At 33.3% G+C, this 27,050-nt stretch overlaps 2 protein-coding genes across 3 annotated transcripts; both read left to right on the forward strand.

The window, feature by feature from the left end:
- The first annotated feature begins 2,505 nt into the window (after positions 1 to 2,505).
- On the forward strand, positions 2,506 to 15,978 carry LOC137825932 (ARM repeat superfamily protein). Of its 2 annotated transcripts, XM_068631748.2 has the most exons (17): positions 2,506 to 2,693; positions 2,778 to 2,841; positions 3,389 to 3,497; positions 4,051 to 4,113; positions 4,682 to 4,791; positions 5,604 to 5,670; positions 5,780 to 5,851; positions 8,409 to 8,570; positions 9,485 to 9,558; positions 9,660 to 9,757; positions 10,123 to 10,230; positions 12,576 to 12,682; positions 13,705 to 13,842; positions 14,487 to 14,534; positions 15,004 to 15,118; positions 15,225 to 15,316; positions 15,498 to 15,978. In XM_068631748.2, the coding sequence occupies exons 1-17, from the start codon at positions 2,639 to 2,641 to the stop codon at positions 15,582 to 15,584; spliced, it is 1,569 nt and encodes a 522-aa protein (XP_068487849.2). In that variant the 5' UTR covers positions 2,506 to 2,638; the 3' UTR covers positions 15,585 to 15,978. The 2 variants fall into 2 exon arrangements, with proteins under 2 accessions (XP_068487849.2, XP_068487865.2); XM_068631764.2 differs by lacking the exon at positions 2,778 to 2,841 and having other exon boundaries at positions 2,548 to 2,693; positions 15,498 to 15,761.
- Positions 15,979 to 23,679: 7,701 nt separating this feature from the next.
- On the forward strand, positions 23,680 to 26,636 carry PRPS20 (chloroplast 30S ribosomal protein S20). Its single transcript, XM_068616471.2, has 3 exons — positions 23,680 to 23,947; positions 24,079 to 24,242; positions 26,148 to 26,636. Exons 1-3 carry the CDS (start codon positions 23,806 to 23,808, stop codon positions 26,376 to 26,378), a joined length of 537 nt encoding a protein of 178 aa, XP_068472572.2. The 5' UTR covers positions 23,680 to 23,805; the 3' UTR covers positions 26,379 to 26,636.
- Positions 26,637 to 27,050: the final 414 nt, after the last annotated feature.

Consider the following 27,050-nt stretch of genomic DNA (forward strand, 5'->3'; position numbering starts at 1 on the left):
CTTTTAGTGAAATTCTTCTTGTGTGAGGTTTGGACTCGGAAGTTATGAAGTTAAAATTCTTATTTGACATAAATCGAGGGCATACTTGGAGAGAGCTACAAGTGAAAAATCAAGACAAATTTGAAAGAAAGAAAACTTGACAAAGTGAAGGAGTAACAAAAAAAAATATTGTATTTGTAGCATTGTATCACGAAACCTTTGAGTTCAATTTGTTTTAATTTTGTGCTCTCTTTTGTTGTTTGGTAAAATGCTCTCAAAGCAATCCTAGGAGGATGTGGCAATTTTGGTTGAGGATGGAGTCAAAGCACTTGTTGAAGGGATTGTTAAAGAGGCAGGAGTTATCGTCATCGACTTTTTATATTGTTATTGTTGTATAAATTGTATGTATAATCTTTATCAATATTCATTCCACAATCAATTGCATTCAGTTTTCTAAAAGATCAATTTTTCAAAAGAGTTTAAGAAAATTTATAAATCTTTTCAAAAAGTTTTCAAAGCCTTTAGCTTAGCCATACATTATTTTTCAACAATTTATGCATAATAGATCATTTAAGATGCAAAGGCTTCGCCTGGTAGACGATATACATCTTGTAGTATTTTGCTTCGTCTAATAACTAAAATCTTGATAAGATGATAAGCACATAGTGTTAAGTTAATGTTGTACTTAGAGAATCCTTCAAACTTCTTTCGTGTTGCAATAAATGTTTAGGTTTTATGACCTAAAGCTTTTTGGTATCAACAACCATCCTGACACAATCTTTTTTCAAGCTTGGTAAAGCTATTTGGTGCGTACAGTCTCTACTTTTACTTCCATTTGAGTAAAAAGGTATGTAACCTAGGGTTGATAAGTATTATTAGTTATTGAGATGTTGTTTGAAAATGAGATAAACATTTAATGTTGTATGAAGTGCAGTTAATGCATCTCTACATTCTCGCTTGTTCCGATGCAAGAAAATGGTTATCCGAGTTTGAAGATCTTAATGACCAGAAAAAGGATTTGCAGCAAATCTTTCTTCTATGCTCTATATAAAGCTACCTTTTAAGAAGAAAAGACACATGAATCTGAAGTATCAAAAGATTGTTGAAATCTAAGCTCAAATCCTTTTGTGTTCTAAAAGCTTTGTAAGAACATTGTTTATTCAATAATAACCTAAAAGAGAGTTAATCGTTTGTATACATCAAAATATGTTAATCCTATTTCTAGAAAGCAAAAATACATGTGTTCTCTTATATCACACCTTTTTTTTTATCAATCCTAGTTGTTTAGCTAAGAGTGGTTGCATTTCAAATAATACTCTAGGTTGTGTTAGCTAATAGTGGTTGCGTTCCAAAAAAATATTAAGGTTATTAGCTAAGAATGACTGAGTTCCAAATACTTGGGTTGTTTTTAGCCAGGAGTGCCTAAAGTCTAAAGAATACTCATATTCTAACTTGCAACTTGTTTGGAGGCTAAGCGAGTTTAAAATGAAACAAAAGCCAAAGCCAAAGCTGATGCAGAAGCAAAACCTAAGGCAAAATGTTGAAACAAAACTCTTTCACGATATGTTTCTAAAATTTATGACACTTGTTGCTACTATGCCAACCCATCAATTGGTCACAGTTAAAATAGTTGAGACCATATTCAACGACTTTGAAACACACCAATCACAAAAGATGAGCAATATGACAACATTTATGTGTTATAAAACATGCTTCAAACTGATGGGTTACAACAATCGTCGCCTCGCCACCAATGCCACTCACCACCCAAACCCCTCTCCCTTACAAGTTGCACCACTAACTCAAAAAAGTAACCAACTTTTACCTTCACACCCACCAAACCACCACCACCTTCACTTGCCTCCTTCGTGACGTCCAAGATTCTCAACCTTTTGTTAATAACAAAAAGAGAGGAAATATATACATACATACTCTTTTGTAAAACATATATATAACTTTGTACATTTGGTAGCTTAGATGCTTTATGATAAATCTTTATTTTAATACATAGCTTATCTATTTGAGACATATCTTTATCTTAAAAATGTTTTATTTGCTTTTATCTAAACGTCTTCTTAGTCTAACACACATAAACGTCTTATAAGTAAAATATCTATCAAGAAATAATAAAAATTAATTTTTAAAATAAAAAATTAAAATTTTGTAGTTACTAATATATGATCTTGCCATTTAATTTACTCTAAATCCAGATTTATTGCTTTTTATTGTCACTATTAAATTTTACATCCAATTTAAAAAAAATTAATCACGCATTTTTAAAAATAAATACTCAAATATTCTCCATCTACATAGAGACTCCTCCTAGCATATCTTCTCTGAGGAGATAGATCAGCAGCATTTCTTATTTTTCTCAATTTTTTAAAAATTAATTATGTATTTTCATAAATAACTTTTACTATATATATATATATGCATCTTTTTCATAAATTCATAAAATTATTAAAATTTAAAGTTCAAAAACTAAATTACAATAATCATAAATTGTGTTTTAATTCACGATCAAACAATCTTATACTATACAAAACAATATATTTGCTTGCTTAACACGTAGAACACCATTTGCCACCGCTTCTCCTTTTCTCTTTCTTTCTTCCCTCTTATTTCTCGTTTCTGCTTCAGACTCTGTGCGACTCACGCAATGGGTGATCTATCTCAACTTCTCCAAGCAGCTTCTGATTTTAGTCACTACCCAGGTTGCTAATTTACCTGTTCTTCACTTCCCTTCTCTCTCATTATTAACATTTTTCACTTTCTGAGTAACATTGGTTCGATTTTAGGGGCGCAAAGCGATGATTCCGCTAGGGAATTTCTGAGTCGCTTCCCTCTCACACTCATTATCAAGTTTGCTTCCTTTTCTCACTTATGTTCTACCCTTTTCCCCGTTTTATGCTTTGCTGCTTATTGGAGTGTTTACTTGGTTTAAAATGGGGGCATTTGTGAGTTTATTATGCATAGGATTGTTCTTCAAAAAATGAAAGTAAGTATTAGTGTCTGAACAAAATGGAAATTTATATGTTGAACTTTGCTGGGGGTTCAGGTTTGACATGATTAAGACTTGTGTGCATTCAGAGTCTTCTTGACTTGAATTGAAAGCATTTTGATTACAAATATAAAACTCGTTGTTCTCTTTGGTACATTATTGTGCTTTGACATATGAAGTCCTTTCACCTATTTAAAAAAACGATTTAGTTCTAGAATCTAGATCAGTGGAGAACTAATTTGCATGTCTAATTATGTCTGTACTGTATGATTTAGTCTTCTAGATTTTTTTTGTTAAATTCTGTTCTTGGTCACGAAATAAAGTTGGGGTGGTGTTCAGTCTTGATTCAATGACATAATACATTCTTCTGGAGAAATTTTCTCCTGATTTTCTCGTTTAATTTTGCAGTGCATTACAGACTAAGTTTGACGTGCCTGACCTAGAAAATACTCTTGTTGCATGCCTTGAAAAGCTATTCAATACTAAGTTGGGAGCTTCTTTGATCCCGCAGTATATGGTTTGTAATATACTCTCTTAGCTCATTCATTCTATTTTTTATTTCTAAATTGTTAGTGGAATATGGTTTGCTCACTGTCCAAGTAAACTATATTTTTTTAAAACTTGTATAGTTTGTTTTTCCAAAATCTTATCTGTTTATTGTTTTAGTTAGATTATTTTTTAAGAAAGTTAATTCACAAAAATGAGCAAGAAATAAATAATTGACTTAAGTGTTGTTTCTCTTTCTTATGCACTGAATAACTGATTGAACTAGAGTTTCTTTCTCTCTCAGTATGAGTTAATTGGTCCTTATGATATCTACGGGGAATTGAATGTTTGTTCCAAGTCTTTTCATCCATTACGATTTAAAATATTGGATATTAGTTCTATTTTTAATTTATATAATCATTTTCTATCTTCATATAATGTTCAGTATTATGGGAATAGGACATTTGTATCATTAGCGAACAATTTTCACTCTGCATACATAAAGTTCTGTATTATTCTCCTATTTAATTATGTTATTATTGTAATGGTTATTCTTATTGTTTTGCATTATAATTTTGGTTCAGCCTTTTGTTCAAGTTGGTCTGCAGGCAGAATCTCAAGCAGTCAGATCCTTATCTTGCAAAACAGTACGTGGATATGCTTTATATATGCCAAGTTTGTTTAAATCCTTCTCTTGCATGAGCAATGAGGATTCATCACCCTCAACCCCACCAATAAAGATAAATATTTTATGTTTAATGGAGTGTACTTTATTTTTTCTGTACATACATCTTTGCAAATTCTATTTAGCCAATCCTCAAAAATAACTTATGTGGGCTGCCAATGGCCCGTTCTTGAGTATGTGTGCACATGTGTAGAAATATACAACCAATCTTGGAGCTTTACCTTATAGATTAAGCTGTTAAGATAGTTAGTATGTGACATGATGATATCAGGAGCCTTTAAAAGTGAGGTCCAAGTTCAAAATAAAATTTACTTTCAGCACAAGGTAGAGAGTGAGTTTGAGGCTTTAAGCAGTATCCATACTTCTAGGCCCAAGGGTTAAAGAAGTTCTTATCTTCTAAAATATTCCTATTTTCTACAAATTTACATATGAAAATAATTTTGGCTAGATATTCTTACATATGCAAATTACTACTTATGTATCACTTTTTTCAGTAATATACCTTTTATTGACATGGTAACAACTTTTAGGTCAGTCGCCTTCTGGAGAATATTGACAATGATGACAAAGTTGCCGCTAGTGCTCATCTAATTAAAGATTTCAACATATATCCTCTTTTGCTTGATTGCATCATAAAGGGGTGAGTAGAGAAAGCATTTTGAGTTCCTTATGATTCTTGATTTGCTGAAGTGTTTGTTGCAATAACATGATTATGTTGATTATCACATTACCTACAAATAGGTAAGGGTTATGGCTTGATCGAGTAATTTATTGCCACTTATAGGCGCATTAGTTAAGAATTCAGTCCAAAGAGGTGCTTGACATTTCATGCATTTTTCATTTCTAATTGTTTAAGATGACATAATATAAGATATGGACGAATCTGAGATCTGAATTATAATAAGAAATGGATTGAAACTTATGAAAGAAAGGTTGATATTGGTAATTTATAAAAGAGGGTTAAAACATGTACTTGTTGGTTACCCTGACATCCAGGAGATATTATATGAGATTCTAGTAATCGGATGTAATCTTATGTCTACAGGGAACTCACATGAGATTATTTATTACTGATCTGATGGTACTTTGTTTATTAAGCATGACTTCCTCTGTCTTTATGTATGATAATGTAAAACCAACAATTCTTGTTCATACTAGTTGCTATTTTGTTGCAAGGCCAGGTTGTGCGGGTTAGAGGTAATATTTCTTGATGTGGGATTGAGAGTTGAGACTAGTTTAACATTTAGAAGTAAACCAGGATTCCAGTAAAGGACCCTTTTTATACAGTGGTCAGGGATGCATTTTAAGAGGGTTCTGTAATTACTTGTCCTTACTTTATATTTTACATATCTTTGGTTAGATCTGTTTGCTGGCTAATAATTTAAGTACACTGTTTTTCATAGTTCTCTAACATAATAGCTCTTTTGATTTCATATCTTCTCACACATGCAGCGATGAGCAAGTGGCAGCTGTAGCAACAGATGCAATACAAAAGTTAGCTGGTTTTCCTGAAGGCATGGTAAGCAAACTCTTTTTTTACGTCACATAAATGTCTTTCACTTATATGAAAGGAAAGTAGTTGAACCATCTCCTTCATGATTGCATGCTGACATGCTATGCTATTGTAGGAAATTATCTTTCCATCTGGCAAAGTAGGTGAGACAGATCTCGAGCTTATAGCATCACAATGTTCATCACTGGTATGGTAACTTATCTGTTATGCATGGATTTGTATTTTTCATTGAATATATTAACATGTAAACTATGGGATCTACCTTGAATACATGGTAAATCTTTAGCAAATGATTTTGCTTCATTTGGATTTGAGAGTAAATTTGAAGAAACTTCTGCCACTTGTGAGATAGGACTGGACGTGTGGGCTTAGATTTAGAGGGAAGGCCCAAGGTTTGGAGGGTCTATGTTAGGAGAAACAAAGAAGGAAAGAGAGGGGCTGACGTGGCAGTAGGTTGTGTAACAGAATTGACAAATGCATTAAGCGAAATATAGGTATATGAGAACTATTAAGGAGAGAGGGGAGTTTAGAAATATTACCTTTTCCTAATATTATTGAAGTTGCATTTAATCTTCTCTTTTGCACAATCCATCTCCTCATATATAAATCCCACTGCAGGTTTTGTATCCTAATCCACCAATCGAAGGACTACCGTAAGAGGGGCCACAACTTTTTAGCATGTAGTTACGTTCTTCCAAAACCAACTCTCTAATTCTACATATTGAACTTTTCTCCCTTCCTGTGAAGTTCCAAACTTTCTTGTTTTCCACTTTTCAGAGCTAAACATGCTTATCAATGATGCTTTCATTTCATTAAGACAAGCTAGAGTCAAGTAACTTGTGGCCAATCTAGTCATTCCTGACCTTATCAAGTCTCTTCCCTTTGTAAACTTTTGCAACATGCTAATTAGCATTGTTCTACCATAAATGTAGGTGGTGATCCTTCTTCCTTTATTGATAGTTACTTCATGGACCTTCAAATGCTTCTCAAAATCTTCAAGATTAAATCAATACAATTGACATCACATGGATTCCAATATAAAAGCTCTCGTTTTTGCATCAATAATTCTCCAACTATCTTGAAATTTTTGCATTATTAGTAACCACTTGCACTACATTTTCCTCTCCAACAAATTCTATAGCATCATCCAACATTTTAAATACTTTATCAGCAATTTTTGAGATATCTGAGGTATTCAATGAATAAAGAAACACAATTCCTTTAAGAGTAATCTCTGAAAAATTACAAATTGAATGTCTTTTCTTATATGTCCACCCATGAGACATAATTGTCCACCCATCATACATAATCGTGCAACTTGTTCTCTTCCATTCATCCTTGTACTCTTGAAGGAGTAGATAAGTTTTTTACATTGCTTGTATCAAAAGCTTCTATCTCACATCATGATAGAGGTTTATAGCCAACACCTTATATCCCAATCATCTCACACATATTGGCAAATGCTGGATTTCTAACAACATTGAATGGTATGACACTTGTGTAGAAAAACTCAGCAACTTGAGCATCAACTTTTTCTTTATCACATTGTATAATTGATTTAGAGTAGCTTGAACACCATCACTAGATTTATCCTTTCCTTTATTTTTAAATATCTTGCTACTATTTTTACTGTGTCACCATCAATTTCTTCAAGACTATTCAACCTTCTTTTCTTCAATGAGGCATCCTTTTTAATTTCTTGTAGCATTGGAAATTCTTACCAATCGTGGTTGGAGAGCAATTACCAAAAGAGGGCTTATTGAGAGAATCCATGAGTCTTTGGGTGTTCAATCTAAGTTTGAATGGCAAATACTTCTTTTTCAACTTAAAGTGGCAAGGGAAAAGCCTAGGATTCTTTATTGTGATAATAAGTCAACCATGAGCATTGCTCACAATCCAGTTCAACATGTTAGAATCAAGCATGTAGAGATGAATCGACACTTTATTAACGAGAAATTGGACAGTGGCCTTATCACTACTTACATCTCATATAGGCTTCCGTTAGTAGATCTATTTACAAAAGGTCTTCCCACTGAACGATTTCATTATCTCACATGCAGGTCGGGAATGATATATATCCATTCACCAGCTTAAAGGGGAGTGTTGTTAGCAGGATATTAAGTGTACTACTAGAAGCTGTTAGAAGATTCTAGAGATCTATTTGTAATCATTACTTCATTACTTTAGGGTTAGAGTTCTCTATATGTAGAGGCTGATGTACTCTTTCAAATCAATCAATTGAATGAAAATATTCTTTCTTTCAAATTAATCCTTTGAAGTTAAATATATAGGCGACTACAAGTACAAGATAAAAGAAAAGTCTACAACATGACACTTTAACCCTTAAGCTAGCTACCCCAGAAAAGCAGCTTTATATAAAAATTCTACAAGAAATAATGATAATCAACTATTTTAATACAACATTACAGGGGAAACAATTCCTTCCTCTAAGCATTTTATAAAGAATGTTAGGTATAAAAGCACTTCACAAAGAATGTTCAGAATAAAAAACATTTTGTAAATATGTATGTAATCTGTTTGTCATTCACGTACAAGAAAGATTTTGTGATATATTCACTTAATTATTAACATTCGATTATCATTATTCATTAATGTTACAAAACAATTAAAAGGTAGAATTTTGGTGTTTCCCATTTAAAATGCATAATCTAGGTTTATTCTTCACACCTTATGGATAATGGACTTAATTTGCTATTGTATAACTTTTAACTGTTCTGATTTAGGGTCGAGTTCGTGTACTGGCATTAGTGGTGAATCTTTTTTCTGTATCAAGGTCGGCAGCATCTATTGTTTATAGCTTAAATCTACTTAAATTGTTGGAAGCAGAACTCAGAAATGCGGATGATACCCTTGTAACTTTAAATGTTTTGGAGCTTCTATATGAGGTTACTATTCCCTCCTCTCTTTATCACTGATTTTAAAGATGTATAATTATTCTTTTACATGGGCATGCATTCACTATATTTAGTTACTTTATTATAATATAAACGATATATCTACAGGACAAGAAAAGGTTAGAACACACTATCTAATACACTCTTTTAACACACTCCCACTTATTGGTTTAATTTATTTGAAGTCATAAAATTCTGTAGGTCTCACCTATTTAGTGAACAACTTTCATAATTTTGAAGTTTTCAATAAATTTTATCCTATAAGAGTGTTACTAGTACCGCTCCCCCGCTTTGCTTTGGGTGTTTTAAGTACTAGTGACAGAAAATTGATTGTTTTTCGTAAAATAAAATAAAAGAGGCATAGGATTAATCCCTTGTGTATTGAGCACAGTGTTGTGTATGTGTATTTATAAATAAGAAAAATGCAAAAGATGGGCTAAGCCCGTTACTCCTAACATTTTTCATGAAAACTAGGAGGTTAACAATCATGTCAAACATCATACTAGGTCCCATTATTAATTGTTAAAAGTTATTTTCCTGGTTAGACTATATGTTTGATTATTTGTATTGTGAGAGAAAAAAGCATGTTTGGTTTAATTTATATAGACAATTTTGAACTGACCCCCTTTCACTCAAAAGCTTTTCTCTATTACCCTTTTGTAATGGGTGACTAAATTGTTTGTTCCTAAACATTTTCACTCAATTACAATCCTCCCCGTCCATATAAACTGAATTTTAAAGTGATTGCATGCAAAAGTGATTCCAAGATAAACCAAGCCAGAATGATCCCATTAAACATGTAACAGATGCCAAATTAAGGATGCAAATATATCAGTTGTTTTGCTCTTCTCTGTTTTGCATTACATGCACATGTATACATCTCATTTTGTGTGCATTGGATGCAGTTGTCAGCGATTGAACATAGTACAGAATTTTTGTCAAAGACTAGCCTCTATGAATTGCTTTCGTCAATAATTAGGTAACCATTTATGATCTTCTAGAAAAGAAATTATTCATCTAATGGATGTTATGGAAGTTGTTTGCCTGATAAAAACGGACATCCCTTTTTCTTGAGGCTAGCAACAATTCTGTGGAATCAATTTTAAGATCAAGAGCAATGATGATATGTGGAAGGCTAGTGTCCAAGGACATTATATACTCCTTCACAGACGAACCTTGTAAGTGTTGTACTGTTATCCATTTCTCTCTGTTATTTGTTGGAAGATATTTGAAATTGATTTCAACTTCAGACAAAAGATTCAAAAACCTTCAATCCATGTAGCTGAAACTAGGTTTTGTTGCAAATCTGATGGGTCACTTGCTGGTTTGATATTATTTATCAATTGGCTGTCTACACACATGATGTGTTTCACAATTTGATACTTGTTATCAAAGACCAAGAAACTATTAATATGATGCTACCTTGCAGGGGTTGTTTCTCTTCATTTTCGAAGTGTTCATATGCTTTCCACACAATTTGATAATTTGTTATGAAACTGTTAACTTTTGTATATTTGTTGTGCTATTAAATTGATAAATTCAGGTGTTAAATCTGTTATTGCATCTATTGACGGTAGACTACAGTCATTGGATCCTTCAGATATAGATGAATGTGAAACTGCACTTGAATCATTTGGTCATATAGGATCATGTAAGTGTGTCATATTATCATCGCCTACTTTTTAGCACATTTTTTTTTGTATCAAGTAGGAAAACTGATTTTAGTTGATTAAATTATTTGTCTTGTGCTCATAGTTATCAATCTCAGATAACAAGACAAAGTGAACCCAAAAAAGCACTATGGTAAGAGAGATAATGGGCTGACTGCTATAATGAATTTTATAAATATAAAATAATTTTAATATATATATATATATATATAATTCTCATACATAAAAAAATCACTCATAATTAAAGACCCATCTAATTAAAAAAAAGCGCTATGGTAAGATAGTGGGCTGACCGCCGTTATGAATTTTATAAATATTTAATAATTTGTAATACATATATAAATGCTCAAACATAAAAAAATCACTTAATTAATAATTAAGATTTATAATTTTAAGCCAAATACAGAAATTAATAAATGAACAGTGTAGTAATATAAAATTTCAGAAAAGTTGTTTCTAATGATGTTCATAGAGAAGCAATTGTACTTAAATAGAGTACAAAAACTTAATAACGGAAAATCCTAATTTATGATGGATATAGTCAATCCCTACAATTCAAGATCAATGATCTTGTACAATAAATATAAAATACACTTTCAGCCTATTAATTCACCTAATTATCCTCCTAATTAGGAATGCAATTAAATCTCCTAATTATGTAATTAAAATTGTACAAGGAAATATTATCTGCAGCAAAAATCAAGGGATTATGACATTCCCCCGCAAGTTGGTGAGTTGATGTCATCCATCCGGAACTTGCCAAAAATAGACTGAAGTGTAGCATAGCACCACTTAGCCCTTTTTTCTATACATCTACAAGTTTATTTTTTAGAGGATACAAATTGTGTACATATTGTCCCATTATCCAATTTCTCCTTTATGAAGTGTCTATCTACTTCAACATGCCTAGTTCTATCATGTTTCACTAGATTATGCACAATATTTATTACTGACTTATTATCACAATACAATCTCAAGTTTTTTTCCAATCAATCTTTGAGTCTTCTAAAATTATCTTTAACCATTGTATTTCAGTAATCCCTAAGGCTATGGGTCTAAAATGCCTTTGTACTTGATCCAACCACAACATTTTGTTTCTTACTCCTCTAAGTGACTAAATTTCCTTAAAGAAAAGTGATATTCGGAGATAGATCTTCTGTTGTCTATGGAACATGCATTGTCAGCGTTTGTGTAGGCTTCTAATATCATCTCATTCCCCTCTGTAAATATAATTCTTTTTCCAGGGGTTCCTTTCAAGTACTGTAGAATGCGATAAACATCTATGAGATGAGTTTCCTTTGGATTATGCATGAACTGACTTACAACCCCTACAGCATACACATGTCGGGCCTAGTGTGAGACAAGTAGATCAAGTTTCTGACCAACCTTTGATAAGATTGTCTATCCATATCCATAGCTTTACATCTTCAATTGATTCTCCAAGTTTGTGATTATGTTCAACAGGTGTCTCTATTTGTTTGCATCCTAATTGACCAATATCAGCCAATAAATCCAACACATAGTTTTATTGGGAGATGAAAATACCAAGATGGGAATGGGCACTTAATGAGCAAGAAATATTTCAATCTGCCTAACTCCTAAATTTCAAATTTTGTTATCAAACATTATTTTAAGGCTTCCTTTCCTATCTAATCATTTTCCTGCCGGATCATTTTCCCCTGATCATTTTCATGTTACAACTGTATCATCTACATAGACAATTAGTGCGGTAACTCCCCTTGAAGCTGAATGGTTAATAAACAGTGTATGGTCACACTGGCTTTGCTTCTACCCCATGGTTTCATTATAATAGTAAACCTGCCAAACCATGTTCTAGGAGACTGTTTCAATCCATAGAGTGCCTTAGTTTACTCACCTTTCCCTCCTCAGCTTTAAACATCTCACCCATAAGAATATTTATTATGGGTGGTTTTATAAGGGTGCTCCGATTGGCACAACAACCTTTCTAGGATAGACAAATACCATCTTAGAAAGTGGATTTTAAGCCAACTCAACCTTACAAAACCAACTTTTAAGCTAAGTTTTGCACTTATATACTATAATTTAACCGTATTTCTAGTTGATGTATGATCTCTAACAAACTTCACAATGAAGATATTATCTCCATTACTCATCTGTATATTTTGGATAAGTGATTTATAATATCATCATATATATATATGTGTGTGTGTGTGTGTGCACATGATTTTGTAGCATGTCCAAACCACTCATTATCAATTTATATTTCCTTATTGATAGTTCTTTTAATGAGAACCTCTCCATTTTCTATATACTACGAATGTTAATTATGGTTTTTGGATCATAGCTACCCAGGGAGCTACATATTTACTCTCAGGTTCATCACCTGCTGCAAGACATGTTATAAATGCTGCTTTTGAACGACAAGGACCACAAGGCCATGGGAAACAATTGGTTAGTGAACTAGCTTCTTCTTCTCCTTTTCTTTTCAAAGTGTTTTAAGATATCCTAAACTACTGTAATTTGATGCTCTGTAGTCCCATTGTCTAGTGTTCAGTTGTGTTAAACTCTAGGAAAGAGAGAAATGGTGAGTTGAAAACATGTTTCGGAAATAACATGGGTGTTTTATTTATATTGAGAAAAAGAAATCAATACAATAAATAGAGGATATTTGATATCCTCTAATAACAAAGATATGATACGAAAATAAATAAAAAAGTTCCAAATACAATCTATATATTCTTAATTACAAAGGATCAGTTCATTATTTCTATAATTATAACAATATTCTTGATTATATAGGATCAACTCCTTATTTCTATAATTATAACACCCGTCAAGTTGGAGCATATAGGTCGATATTGCTCAACTTACTATATATATAATTGTGAAAACAGGTCAACTACATAAGGAAGGGTTGAATCATGCATTGGATTTTTTTGCAATTATAATTTATAAGCAAGAATAACGTCTGAAATGGTGAAAAAAATGTTTCAAGTTTGAAGATTGATCAGATGCAGTTTTGATTGATAGACTCACTATCAAAAATATTTTCACAAATCTTGTAAAAATAATCCCCTTGTTTAACGTGTAAGACAACAATGTGATAATATGTAATTTGAAAGAGTTAAACAATGAGAAAGATTCATGCTTTACATTTTTACACTGGTTCGTTTATAAATGAGACTACGCCTAGTCCTTGATTAACTAAGTTTGACTGTGCACGAGACTACAAGATACAAACTGAGTGATAATAATTACCAAGGATAAAAATCCAGTAATCCAATTTTTTTTTTTTTTTGTTACTCGCACTAGAAGGTACAGTTCAAAAGAAATTGCATTAGTTGGATAATTTATAATAGTTTTCGATTGTAGAAACAATCGGAATTCCATTTTACTTAGAAGATGTTATATGCTGATAGCTTCTCTTCTATGTTCTAACTTACTAACTTACATGATTTCTTATGCAATCACAGGCTGCATTACATGCTCTCGGAAACATCTCGGGAGAAACCAGATCTAAGAATAATATCATACTCAATGCTGAAGCAGAAGAAAATCTGCGACGCTTAATTTATGAAACAGCCGCCAGAAGTTCAAAGCTGACTCCATCGGTTGCCTTTTTACATACTTTTTAGTTTCAAATGTCTTTTATTGCTTAATTATTTTGAAGTTTTACTCTTAAAGGTTTGGTTTCTCTTTAAATTAAAGGAACTAGGATATATGTGAAACTTCTCTAACTATAGGTGTGTCCTAACATAATCATGACTACTTGTTAAAAACTAAGAAGCGTATTACACTGGATCAATTCTATATTTGTATTAATTTTTTTACTGAAGAACACCTACTTTTGTTTTTTTCCTTTGATGCATACATATATATACATACATATATATATGTATATGTATATATAATTTAGAACATGTATTAGCACTATATGGAAAATAGTTTTAAGATAAATATTAGCTACATAATGAAAAGTTCATCTTCAGATAGGCACACTACAAAAAATATGTTTACAGAAGCTCACTTAACAAGTGACTGTGGCTTAAGTAGTGATTGTGCCCCTCATCAGTAGAAGGAGCGTCTTTGCTTCCATGAATTTCAAGAAAGACTTTATCAACCAGTTACGAGTGCACTAAGTCCTCCTTGAATCAAATATCGTTGGGTCCACAATGTTTGTTGAGTTGTCTTGCATGAGATCTTCTTAATTAAACGTTGAAATACTACCATCTCACCAATTTCATGCAATTTGCAGGGTCTGTTTCTTTCAGTAATGCAGCAGGATGCAGAAATACGTCTAGCGGTGAGACATTATTATGAACTTTCGTGTTGTTAGTTTATATGCGCTAAATTGTTTAAATATTTCCTCGGTGCATATACTATAGAAGTCAGTCAGTTTAGGTGATTTTGTTGGATGGAAATGTCATTGCCACTTTGCTGTAGGGGTGAACATGTTTATCCTGTAGTTTTTTTAAAATTGTAAAATGTAAAAGGTCAGTGTGCTGTGAAACATAATCAATTATGAAGCTGTTAATAAAGCAGAAACATAATCAATTATGAAGCACTTACGATAATATATATTGTTAATAACCGAAATTGAGCAATCCAGTGTCATGGGGAAATGAGTGAATGTCTCAGGATTTCTTATCATCAGAAAAAAAAAAACAAAATATTTTCTCTGATATGTACTGTGATCATCTGATATGTTTTTTCTGTATATAATTGTCCATGAAAAATCTTACCAAAACAAATATTGTTCAATGCATTTTCAGGTCTATAGAATGATAAGTGGATTGGTTGCCCGATCTTGGTGCTTGATGGAGATATGCTCAAAAGATGATATTATAAACAGAGTGACTAATCCAATTATTGAAAGCACGAAAATAGGTTTGCATTATAATTTACATTGTTGTTAATCATATTAGTGATATATGTTTTTCCATTACTTCATTCCAACTATCGAATTAACATCACTTGAATTGGTTCATTTCAGGTATGGAAGCTCGATATAACTGCTGCAAGGCTATATACCAAACTTTGACACTTTCTGATAGTGTTTCTGCTTTTACAGATGCATATGCAAAGGTTAGATTTGGATACTTCATTCATATACAGCATCGTATGATATGTACTTTCAAAATATACAATAAGTGGCTTTCAGTTCTGACAAAATTTGACAGTATCAATCAAAGTAACAGAATTCATTTTTTGTTGACCATATTTTTGTTGAATTGACAATTTAGTAATTCAGTAATCTTGCATGCAGTTGGAGAAAGCTGTTAAAATGGGTCCATACCTTGTTAAGAGCCATGGTGAACCTCAACCTGTTGTGGAGACTGCCAAAAGATTTTAATATCTAATGTGACTCACTGAGCAATCTTTTTTTTCCTTTGCCAAGTTCTTTGTTAAACTCTTTGCAAATTGTTTTTTTTTTTTATGTTTTAGTATGACTTGCAAATAATAGGATTTTTATTTTTTACGCTAGTAATGTCACATTTTTATAGAAGAATGTCATGGTAGATTTTCAACATATTTTGAGTTTTTATGGATTTCACTTTTTGTAGTAGAATATCCTTACTAGAACACTGGCAAATTTTTCCTCCACCTCCATATTCTCCATATTTTCCTCCTGTATCAGCATCTACATACTTTGAAAAATACCAAAATTATCTTCATATTCTATTGACATTTTCGGAATGTGGAATCTGAAGATTCTAGGATAACAGAATCCAAAATTTAATATTTGTGATTTTTTTTTGCATTATATATTGTATCGAAATCCAAATTTTGTATTTTGGATATTACAAAAATATAAATTTTCTGGAATATAAAATTTTCGAAAAAACTAACCAAGAAGGGTAACTTTAGTAATTTTTCGAATTAGGAGATTCAGAAAGAAGTGCAGGAAGAGTTTGCCATACATACTTTGTTGTAAGAGTAGATCAGTTGTTTCAATCGGAAAGTCGATGAAAGGAAGTGTGTCTGGTCCACTTGAATTGTATATTCGGTTGAGTTAAATAGATAAAAAAATGGAAAATCAGGAAAAAGTTCATGAACAAAATATATATTACATTTTCTCAAAAATTAAAAAAATAGATTGTCAATTTTTTCAGGAAATGTTATTTGTTAAAAAGTAGTTTATTGTTGAACCATAATCTAAATATTATGAACTAATATAATTTTTATAGTATGTTTATAAAATGTATAAATTTTAGTATTGTTAAAAATTATATTATGTTTTTTAATGCTATTTTATATATAATTTAACTAGTTCATTTATTGTTTCAAATCTTTTAAATTTGGAGTAATTTTGATTTTGGTCCCCAAATTTTAAAACATTATTTTTATTTCTATAAATTTGAAAAAAAAAAGGTCCTATCCATTGAATTTGAGAAATTAAAAAAAAACCTGAATTTAAACAATAAATCCTAAATTTTAGGTTTTAAATTCTAAAACATTAAGTATTGAGGGTTGTAATTTTTCTAATTATCCTTCAAGATAAAGTTTTTTAGTTTCCGTCCATTCAGTAAACTTCTTAGTTCTATAGCACCATAAAAATTTGGCAAATTCTTCTTGTAGCATACAAATTTTGAACCTGCACTTTATTATTTTTCAAATTTCCAAAATTACTTTTTATTTTGAATTTGAAAATCCAAAATTCAAAAAATTCAATTTATAAATCAAAATCTCATTCTTAAAAAAGTAAGTCCAAAATATAAAAAATACATTTTGAAAAAAAAAATCTCCCAAATTAAAAAAAAAATTGTTTTAAAAATTCAAATTTGAAAATATATTATGGAAAAGGAGTTTTTGGAATATTTCTCTATACACACTCTTTTCTTTTTTAAGGTCATTTTGCAAGAGCATTTTGGTTATTTCACTACCAAATTAGGTGCATATTCAAATTGATAGTCAAAATTAGTAATTTATTTTATTCACATCCTCAATAAATTCCTAGACTTATTGGTTCCCTATTTTCTAGGATTAGTTGCTTTTGAATTTCCTTGTAACCGTAGGAACTAAAATGAAATAACACGTAAAATTGGAAGGGAATTGAATTCATTACAAATTGAAATGAACATTAGGCATTTTATAGCCTTTTACACGTACTGAAGCAAAACAGAAAAACCACTTTTCATGGCAAGTTACAAGGAAATTCAAAAGCAACTAATCCTAGAAAATAGGGAACCCATAAGACTAGGGATTTATTGAGAACGTGAATAAAATAAATAACTAATTTTGACTATCATTCCCTCCCTTAAGCTAATGCATCTGCATTGAGCTTAAATTTCAGCTGCATCAATTACTCCAAGAATTCCACGGAGTTTCACAAATTGCTCCAATTTGAGAGGCTTTGTCATTATGTCAGCAAATTGTTCTTCAGAGCTACAAAAACACAGCTTCACAGCTCCATCATTTACCAAGTCTCGGAGAAATGAAATCTTACTCCAATGTGCTTGCTTCGTCCATGAAAAACAGAATTTTTGGACAGCTGAATTGTAGAGTTGTTGTCACAATTAATTTCCGTGCTTCCTCTTTCTATAGCTCCAAGTTGCTCCAATATTCTCCTAAGCCAAATACATTGACAAGCACAAAGTGCAACAACAATGTATTCAGCTTCTGTAGTTGATAGGCTCACTACTGGTTGCTTTTTCGAAGCCCATGAAATTGCTTCGGACCCCATAATGAAAGCAAAACCTGATGTGCTCTTCCGGTCATCCAAATCTCCAGCATAGTTGCTATCTGTATAAGATACGAGACCTGCATTTCTTCTGCCTCTTTTGTAGAGTATGCCAAAATCAGTGGTTCCTTTTATATACCTTAAAATTCTTTTTGCTGTAAGCCAATGAGATGACTTTGGATTTGCCATGAACCTACTAATCAAGCTTACTCCATACATTAGATATGGTCGAGTGGCTGTGAGGTACACGAGGCTTCCAACTGCTTGTTTAAACATGGTGGTATCTATTCCATCTCCTGCCTCATCTTTTGATAGTCTTGTTCCAGGAATGATAGGATTCTTCACGGAATTGCTGCTCCCCATGCCGAATCTTTCTAGGATTTCTCGAGCATATCTTCTTTGGCAAATAAATATTCCAGCTTCATTCTGTATAACTTCAATTCCCAAAAAGTATCTCATCATTCCCAAGTCAGACATATCAAATTCTCTCATCATTGAGCTTTTGAATTTATCACACATACTCTTATTGCCTCCAGTAAAGATGAGATCATCTACATAAAGACTAACAATAAGTATGTTACCTCCTTCTTTCTTGGTAAATAAGGTGTGTTCACTGGAACATTTTTCAAACCCTTCACGTATAAAATAAGCTTCTATTTTGCTGTACCAAGCCCTTGCCTCCTGTTTAAGGCCATACAATGCCTTCTTCAATCTGTAAACCTTGTCTTCTTTTCCCTTTTTGATAAACCCTTCTGGTTGTTCAATAAAAACCTCTTCTTCAAGTTTTCCATGAAGGAATGCACTCTTCACATCAAGTTAAAATATTTCCCATTCATATTGAGCTGCAAGTGCAAGAATTAGACGTACCGTATCAAGTCTGGCCACTGGTGCAAAAACTTCCATGTAATCGATTCTATATCGTTGTGCATATCCTTTTGCCACCAGTCTTGCTTTGTGCTTTTCTACTTCTCCACTTTTGTTGAGTTTGGTTTTGAAAACCCACTTAACTCCAATTGGCTTGACTCCTTTCGGTAGATCTGTTAGCTCCCACGTATTGTTCTTCTCTATAGCCTCCATCTCAACTTTCATTGCCTCTTGCCACTTTATGCATCGGTGTGCTTCTTCAAAGGAGCATGGATCATTTTTTCTTTCAGCCATCAGCATCATGAGATTTTCTTCTTCTTCAGCCAAATCAGCCCCTGTCACATAGTTTTTCATCCATATTGGTTTTCTTCTAACTCTTATATCCCTCCCTTGAACTAGACTTTCTAGAGCAGTGTTGTTGTCCTCACTTGCAGGTGATCTGATCTCACTTGAGCTGCCACCACCATCTTCATTTTCTTCTTGTTCAACTTCTTCTTCTTGTTCAACTTCTTCTTCTTCAAGATTGCCATCTTCATTTTCACACACTAACATATCAACTTTCCTTTCTTCATCGGTTCTGCCCCAATCCCAGCTTCTCTCTTCTTCGAACACAACATCTTTGCTTACAATAATTTTCTTGGAAACAGGATCAAATAATTTGTAAGCTTTTGATCCATCACTGATTCCTAAGAAAACACACATCTTACTCATATCCTCAAGGTTGGTTCTTCTTTGATCTGGTATATGAACATGAGCCACACACCCGAAGACTCGGAAATATGCCACCGTAGGCCTCACATTGCTCCATGCTTCTTCGGGAGTTGTATTTTCTATTGCTGAAGTTGGACTTCGATTTTGTACGTGCACACACCATTTCACAGCTTCTGGCCAAAATACCTTCGGAACTTGCCTTTCGTTCAATACAGCTCTCACACCATTCACGATCGTCCTATTTTTCCTCTCAGCGACTCCGTTTTGCTAAGGAGTATAAGTCGTTGTTAATTGCCTTCTAATTCCTTGAGTTTTGCAGAATTATTCAAATTCATGTGAGGTGAATTCACCACCTCTATTTGTTCTCAAGCAAGCAATATATTCACCAACTTCTTTTTCAACGCTAATTTTGTAGTTCTTGAAGTTTTCGAATGCTTCAGATTTCTCATGTAAGAAATAAACCCAAGTTTTACGTGAGAAGTCATCTATAAAGCTTAAAATATACCTCTTGTTGCTGTTTGAAGAAGGCTTGAAAGGACCGCATATGTCGGCATGTACGAGTTGTAGTTTCCTTTAGGCTCTCCACATGTTTTTCTTTGGGATTGATCTTCTGTGTTGTTTTCCAGTCAAGCAGATGATGCAGGTCTTCTTTAGGATCTTCAGATTTGGTAAGTCGGCTACCAAGTGTTTTTGTGATAATGTAGTAAGACCCTTGTGATTAAGGTGCCCAAACCTGCAGTGCCACAGGTGAACTTCTTTTTCTGTCTCTAGCTCTGTTTGTAGACACATGGTCTCCTTTGGTGCTGCAGTGGCTGACACATCAAACATTCTATTTCCACTCATATTAGTTTGCATGATTAAACCCTGCCTAGAGTGAAATACTTTACATGTTCCATTTTAAATCAATATTGCCGACCCTTTTTCTTGAAGCTGTCCTAAGCTAAGCAGATTATTCTTAAGCTCAAGAACAAAGTAGACATCTGAGATTACTTGAGTGACACCATTAACTTGCATTCTTACATTTCCTTTTGCTACCACATCCATTGTCATGTCATTCCCCAATTTCACAGTTTGAAAAATACCTTCTTCTAAGTTAGAGAACCAACCTTTGTTTCCTGTCATGTGATTGCTACATCCTGAATCCAAGAACCAGACCTCCTCTTGCCCTGTATGGTGCAGATCCATGTGTGACATCAACAGAAGTTCCTCTACTTCTTCCATCTCTGCATAGTTTGCCTTTTTCTCCCATTCTGGACATTCATATTGAAAATGTCCAAGCTTATGACACTTGAAGCATTCAATAATTGCTTTGTTTAGGGCCCGTCTTTCACGTCCTCTTCCTCTTCCACCTCTAAAGAAGGCTCTTCCTCCGCTTCCTCTTCCAAATCTGTCATCATGAGCAACTTTCAACACCTGTTCCTCCACTTGATGTTCCTGCATCCTTTGTTCATGAACAAGAAGACTTCCATGGAGTTCATCAATGGTTAAGATGCTTAAATCATTTGACTCCTCTATCGAACATACAACATAATTGAATTTAGAAGTCAATGATCTAAGTATCTTACTGACCACCGTGCTTTGCTCCATGTTTTCACCATTTGATTTCATCTTGTTCACGACACTGAGGGTTCTTCCTAGAAAGCTATCCATCTTCTCTCCTTCTTTCATAGCAAGCAACTCAAATTCTTTTCTCAGAGCTTGAAGTTGTGCCCTCTTTACCTTTGTGGAACCTTGGTACTTTTGCCGCATCGACACCCAGATTGCCTTCGATGTCCCTTTGTCAAGAATTGTTTCCAGAATTTCTCTATCAATAGCCTGGAATAAAAAATTCTTAACCTTCAAATCCTTGAGCTTGGCTTCCTCCACGCTTTTTCTTTGTGCTTCACTCGTTGTCGCGGTTCCAATCGCCAGCTCTGCTATTCCTTCGTCTACAAGACTCCACATCTCTTTAATTCTCAAAAAGTTTTCCATCATCATTGACCAATGATCATAATGACCGTCAAATTTTGGAATAGCTAGTTGCACGAACTTTTCTGACATTTTGTTTGTACACTCACACACTTTTCACTCCGAATTAGGCCCCTTGCGGAGCTCTGATACCAAATGTAGGAACTAAAATGAAATAACACGTAAAATTGGAAGAGAATTGAATTCACTACAAATTGAAATGAACATTAGGCATTTTATAGCCTTTTACACGTACTGAAGCAAAACAGAAAAACCACTTTTCATGGCAAGTTACTGATAGTCAAAATTAATTATTTATTTTATTCACGTTCTCAATAAATCCCTAGTCTTATGGGTTCCCTATTTTCTAGGATTAGTTGCTTTTGAATTTCCTTGTAACTTGCCATGAAAAGTGGTTTTTTCTGTTTTGCTTCAGTACGTGTAAAAGGCTATAAAATGCCTAATGTTCATTTCAATTTGTAGTGAATTCAATTCCCTTCCAATTTTACGTGTTATTTCATTTTAGTTCCTACACAAATTGATATGATGCAAGAAGAATTTTCTTAAAATAAAAGATAAAATGAATTAAGGAAAGAGACGAGAAGAATATTTCACCTTTGAAAAAGATTTCCAAACGATAAGGGCAAGAAAGAAGGATTAACCACTTAAAGAAACTCTTTAAGATAAGTGTTCTCGCTGGTTGACTCGGATGAGAAGCTCCACCTCCAATTTGTCTCTTATGAAATTTGTTCTACGTCTTCTTGTTGCGCAGGAACGTGGCTCCGCTGAAACAGATGTGACTCTACCTACCTGTTGATCACACTTCGACGATCAGTGAAAGCTTACTAAAAACAAATAATTATTTAGTTTCAATCTAAAAAACAACATAACTTTACCTAGGGTCTCAAACCCCTTTTATAACTTATCTCTTGTAATAGCTTTCTCTCATGAGAATCTAATCTCAACCGAAAGCATACGTAACATAAAACACTGTTTATGGGCACCTCCACTCAAGGTGCTACAACAGAAAAGAATATTATCTTTAATGAGAGCATAAAATAACAACACAAAAACCACCTGCTAACAGGGCACCACTTATCTTCAAGTGTTGCGGGAAAATATTTTGTTTACGTGGGTACCTTACTCATGGTGCAACGTTATCTTTCACTATGCATGCAACTTAACCACTACGTGCCCTAAATGCACATTAGGTTAAAATATATTTACGTGACTTAACCACTACGTGCACTAACACGCACCCTTAAGTTAAGAAATATCTTTTACTAATAACCTTATATTATTGTATAAAAATATTATTTCAATTATTCTCCAATGGGCTTACTAACATAATTGGACCAAACTCACGACCCACTTTATAAGCCCAACAACCAAGTTGACCTACCCACACCGTGCACCAAGCTCCAACCACTGAGCACTCTGTCTAGTACAATAAGAATTAAGACAAAAGTAAGATATTTTAATTTGTCTCACAAAATTAATTTGTATTCAAGCATTCAAGTGTAACTTTACAAGACAATTTAACTTATTTATAGCCATGTAATTTCGTTCAAGGCCTTAAGACCCTCAAAGTTGTCTCACAATTAATTTGTATTCAAACATTCAAGTATAATTTTACAAGACAATTTGGCTTATTTATAGACATATAATTTCATTCAAGGTCTTAAGAGACGTGTTTCAAGCAATGTGAACAAAAGAAAAGGAATTGTTAGAAAAAAGTTTCACACCCATGATTTTGATTAAGTGTCGAAAAGAACAAAGCATAAAGACATGCTTTGTATGTAAAACACAAGTATTTGTTTAATATCAGATCATGTAAAACGCAAATATTTCGTATGTCAAACGATATAACACTATGTAGGCTTTTTTTGACGTTTGATAAGCATTTACATGCTTAAACGATGCACGCCGTCTTAAGTTAACATTTCACAAATATTTATATGATTATTCTATGTTGTAGAGATTGTTCGTTCCTTACATCCAATCGAGAAGACCCACTTAAATTTTTTATCATATCAACAATCTCTTAAAAATTGAACTATAATTCTTGTGATTCACCCACTCCATGTCTGATTTATATGAATCTGTATTTCACATAATTTCAAACAAAAGATACTTTGATCAAGATGTTATAAGTTCAATCAACTATTTGAATGTTATTTGAAGAAGAAAAATAAATTTAATATATATATATATATATATATATATATATGTTAGTAAGGAAAACAGTAAGGGTAGTATGGGTAGTATGTAAATATATCGCATAGAAACTTCAACAAATAACAATCATCGTCATCTCTTCTCAACGGATAAAGAGAGAGGATTGCCTCTTTTCTCACACACAGAGAGAGATATGGCAACAGCAGTTTCATGCTCATGGCTTACCCTTCCCTCCCAAATGAGGAACCTTTCCCTCACTTCCTCCTCCCTTTCCGTTTCCAATTCCACTTCTCTCAGTTTCTCCAAAAGCCTCTCTCACTCTCTCCTCTCACAAGGTACCTTTCACCAACCACCCCATTTCATGGGGCTTCTCTTTTTTTCCCTTATTTTCATCACAAGACACGAAAGATTCGGTTTTGCTGGAGTTTTCAATTGTGGGCCTGTGTCGGGTTTGGTTTGGTTTCAGGTAACTGCTTGCCGCTGAGCACAGTGCAAAGACGCGCCTCTGTGGTTTGCGAGGCTGCCCCCAAGAAGAAGGTGGATTCCGCCGTGAAGAGAACTCGCCAAGCCGAGGACCGCCGCATTTACAACAAAGCTCGCAAATCTGAAATAAAAACGCGCACTAAGAAGGTGGAACCTCTCTGTTATGTTATTGGAGTTGTTTTGGTTTGGGTTATGTTCCAATTGAATGGTTTGATAGGAGAACTTGCATTTTTTGTTTAGCATGGAATTGATCTTATCTAAGGATGGCGAAATCAGTTTCATGTTGTTTTGTTTAAAAATGTCCAAACTACAAACATTTTGTTTACAGTCAATTTATTAGAACCAGTCCCAGATATGACTTTTGAAGTAGTTATGAGAAAAGTCACCAATCTCACTGAGATTGTATAATGCTGTTTTGTATTGTGCTGTTTTTTTTTGCATTTCACTTCATTCAATTACACTCATCCTCAGACATTCAGAAGACAGTTTTAGGTCTTGTTTAGATAAATTTCTCAATAATAGGAAAGATAAAATGACTAAAGGTTTTTTCATAAGTTAAAATTCACTTATGCACAAGTTAAAATTAGTTTTTGGAAAAGTTGAATGAGGGAAATTTTATAAATTAGTCTATGTATAAGTTAATTCTATAAATTATGTCAACAATACTATAGGCGTTTGTTGAATAGTTTATTCAAACAAGACTTTAGAATGGAACCTATTTTTTTTATTATTTTGTGTTGTGGATGACCAATTGTATACTTTGTTTCACCCGAAGAAGGTGAGTTAAAAAAATAATGTTTTATGCCCCAAACCCCGGAGTTTATAGTCACTCTTTTTTTAATTAAATTTTATCAAGTTTCACTCAATTGTTAGTTTGATTAATGAGTTGTATTGTATTTTGTTTTTTTCTATGGAGTAATGTCACTTGTCTGTAATGTGCAACTCAGTTGACTCATTGGGAAATATGGGCTTACAGTATGTTAGAAATGGGAGAGATAGAGAAAGAAGATAAAAATACATGTTGATGATATGGAGTATGAGAGCAATGAGGGAGAAGATGATATGGTGAACTTAGGAGTTACATTGACTGCAAGATGCTGTGTTCAGGGTTGGTTTAAATAGTTTGTATCTTATTGTTTTCAAGAGGCATGGATTTTCTTTTCAACCAAGTTGTGGTAGGTTGCTAGAATAGACTGAAAAAGAATAAGTGTCATTCATGTTTTCTTCTATTAATTTTTGTTGATGTTCACACTAATTTAATGTTTTGCTTTCATGGGAAAAGATTGTGATAAATCTTTACTTACAGTGTCTAAAATGAAGTGGTTACATCCTTACAGGTCTTTGCAACAGATAGTATTCAATATCCCTTTTTCATCCCTACTTTTAGTTGTACCAAACTATGCTTGAGAAACACTTGGGTTTTCTGTTGGCATCACACTCTAGAGTGGAAGACATGATTGTTCTTATTTGTCCGTTTAGACCAACTTTTTTAAACCAAGTATGGCATGTCTTCCTACAATCCATTGGTGATTCCACCTCTTGTGTGTGAGACTCAGCATTCTTCTAGTTTCTCTGGAAAATTCTTCTTGATGTTGGAATTTCGGGAATAGATGAAAAATGGTGAGAAAAATAGGACTCATGTTAGCATGGCAGCATGACATGCATGATGTAAAACACTTTATTAATGTTCTTTGTTTCTGTTAGTATAACAGCATTGAGTATTCTAGCACAATTACTTGTGCAAGCTCAGTCCACTCTAACCTAATATTGGAGACTCCAAAAACAGTTATGAATCTTTACATGATGACAGATGTAATAACTGCAGTACTTATGTTAAGCTCTTGCAAACAGTAAAGGTTTATGTTTTACTTAACATAGTGACTTGTAGTTGTGGGAACATTAAACTGCAGCAAACGCTTCTGATCTTGTTCAGAATATAAAATACTCTCAGAATACCGCTCCTAATTCTTTTCAGAAGAACTGGTGTTAATACCTCTTATCTTCTGTGCTACCATCTCAACTTCTAGCTTTTACATAATATTTGGTCTACAGGTTTTGGAAGCTCTGGAAGTTCTGAAGAAGAAACAAGATGCGGCATCCGAAGAAATTCTCCCTATTGAGAAGTTGATTGGAGAGGCATACTCAACAATTGACAAAGCTGTTAGATCAGGAACACTGCACAGGAACACCGCAGCAAATCGCAAGGCTCGGCTTGCCCGAAGAAAGAAGGCAGTGGAGATCCATCATGGCTGGTATACCCCAGTTCCTGAAGCAGTTGCATGAAACAATCCTCTTGCTATGTAGTAAAATGAGGTGCCAGTGAAGACTTTCTGCAGATTTTTTCCACTCTGTTCAAACATTGTATTTAGTCTTCCTTGGTGTTGTTCAAATTGGTTTACAGTTCCATACTTCATGTGTACCATCGTTATGTAGAGCCATTGATTTAAACAGCCTCTTCGTAATTAGCCTTTGTTGTACTTTTTCCATGTTGTATAATGGAATGCTTCCTTAAACATAAGGGTACTTCCACTGAGCTGAAAATTGATTGTTGTTATAATCCTGCACATGATATTGCAGGTGCATCACTTAATCTTTGCTCCTCTGCAGTATCATGGTGAATTATTTAGTCACATATAAAAGCTAGAGAGGCATGTAATTCATACACTATTAACCATAGTGTATATACCAGAGACCACCAAATGGCAATTGATACTCTAGTTAAGATTTCAGGTTCAAATTGGAGATCAAATATCATAATTTGGTCAAGGAATTGAACTACCAAGTAATGAACAAAGTGAATAAGTCTAAGGTAAATTCTACCTGCACCTTATAAGTGCACCTTATAAATCGTGACCTGCACACGAATGCCTTTTAAATTTCCAAAATTGTCTTTTATTTCGGAACTGAAAATGCATTCTGAAAAGTCAAATGTGTGATAAGGAAATGGAAAGAAAG

This window comes from Phaseolus vulgaris, chromosome 11, assembly GCF_051622355.1.
Source record: "Phaseolus vulgaris cultivar YP4 chromosome 11, ASM5162235v1, whole genome shotgun sequence".
Taxonomy (NCBI): Eukaryota; Viridiplantae; Streptophyta; class Magnoliopsida; order Fabales; family Fabaceae; genus Phaseolus; species Phaseolus vulgaris.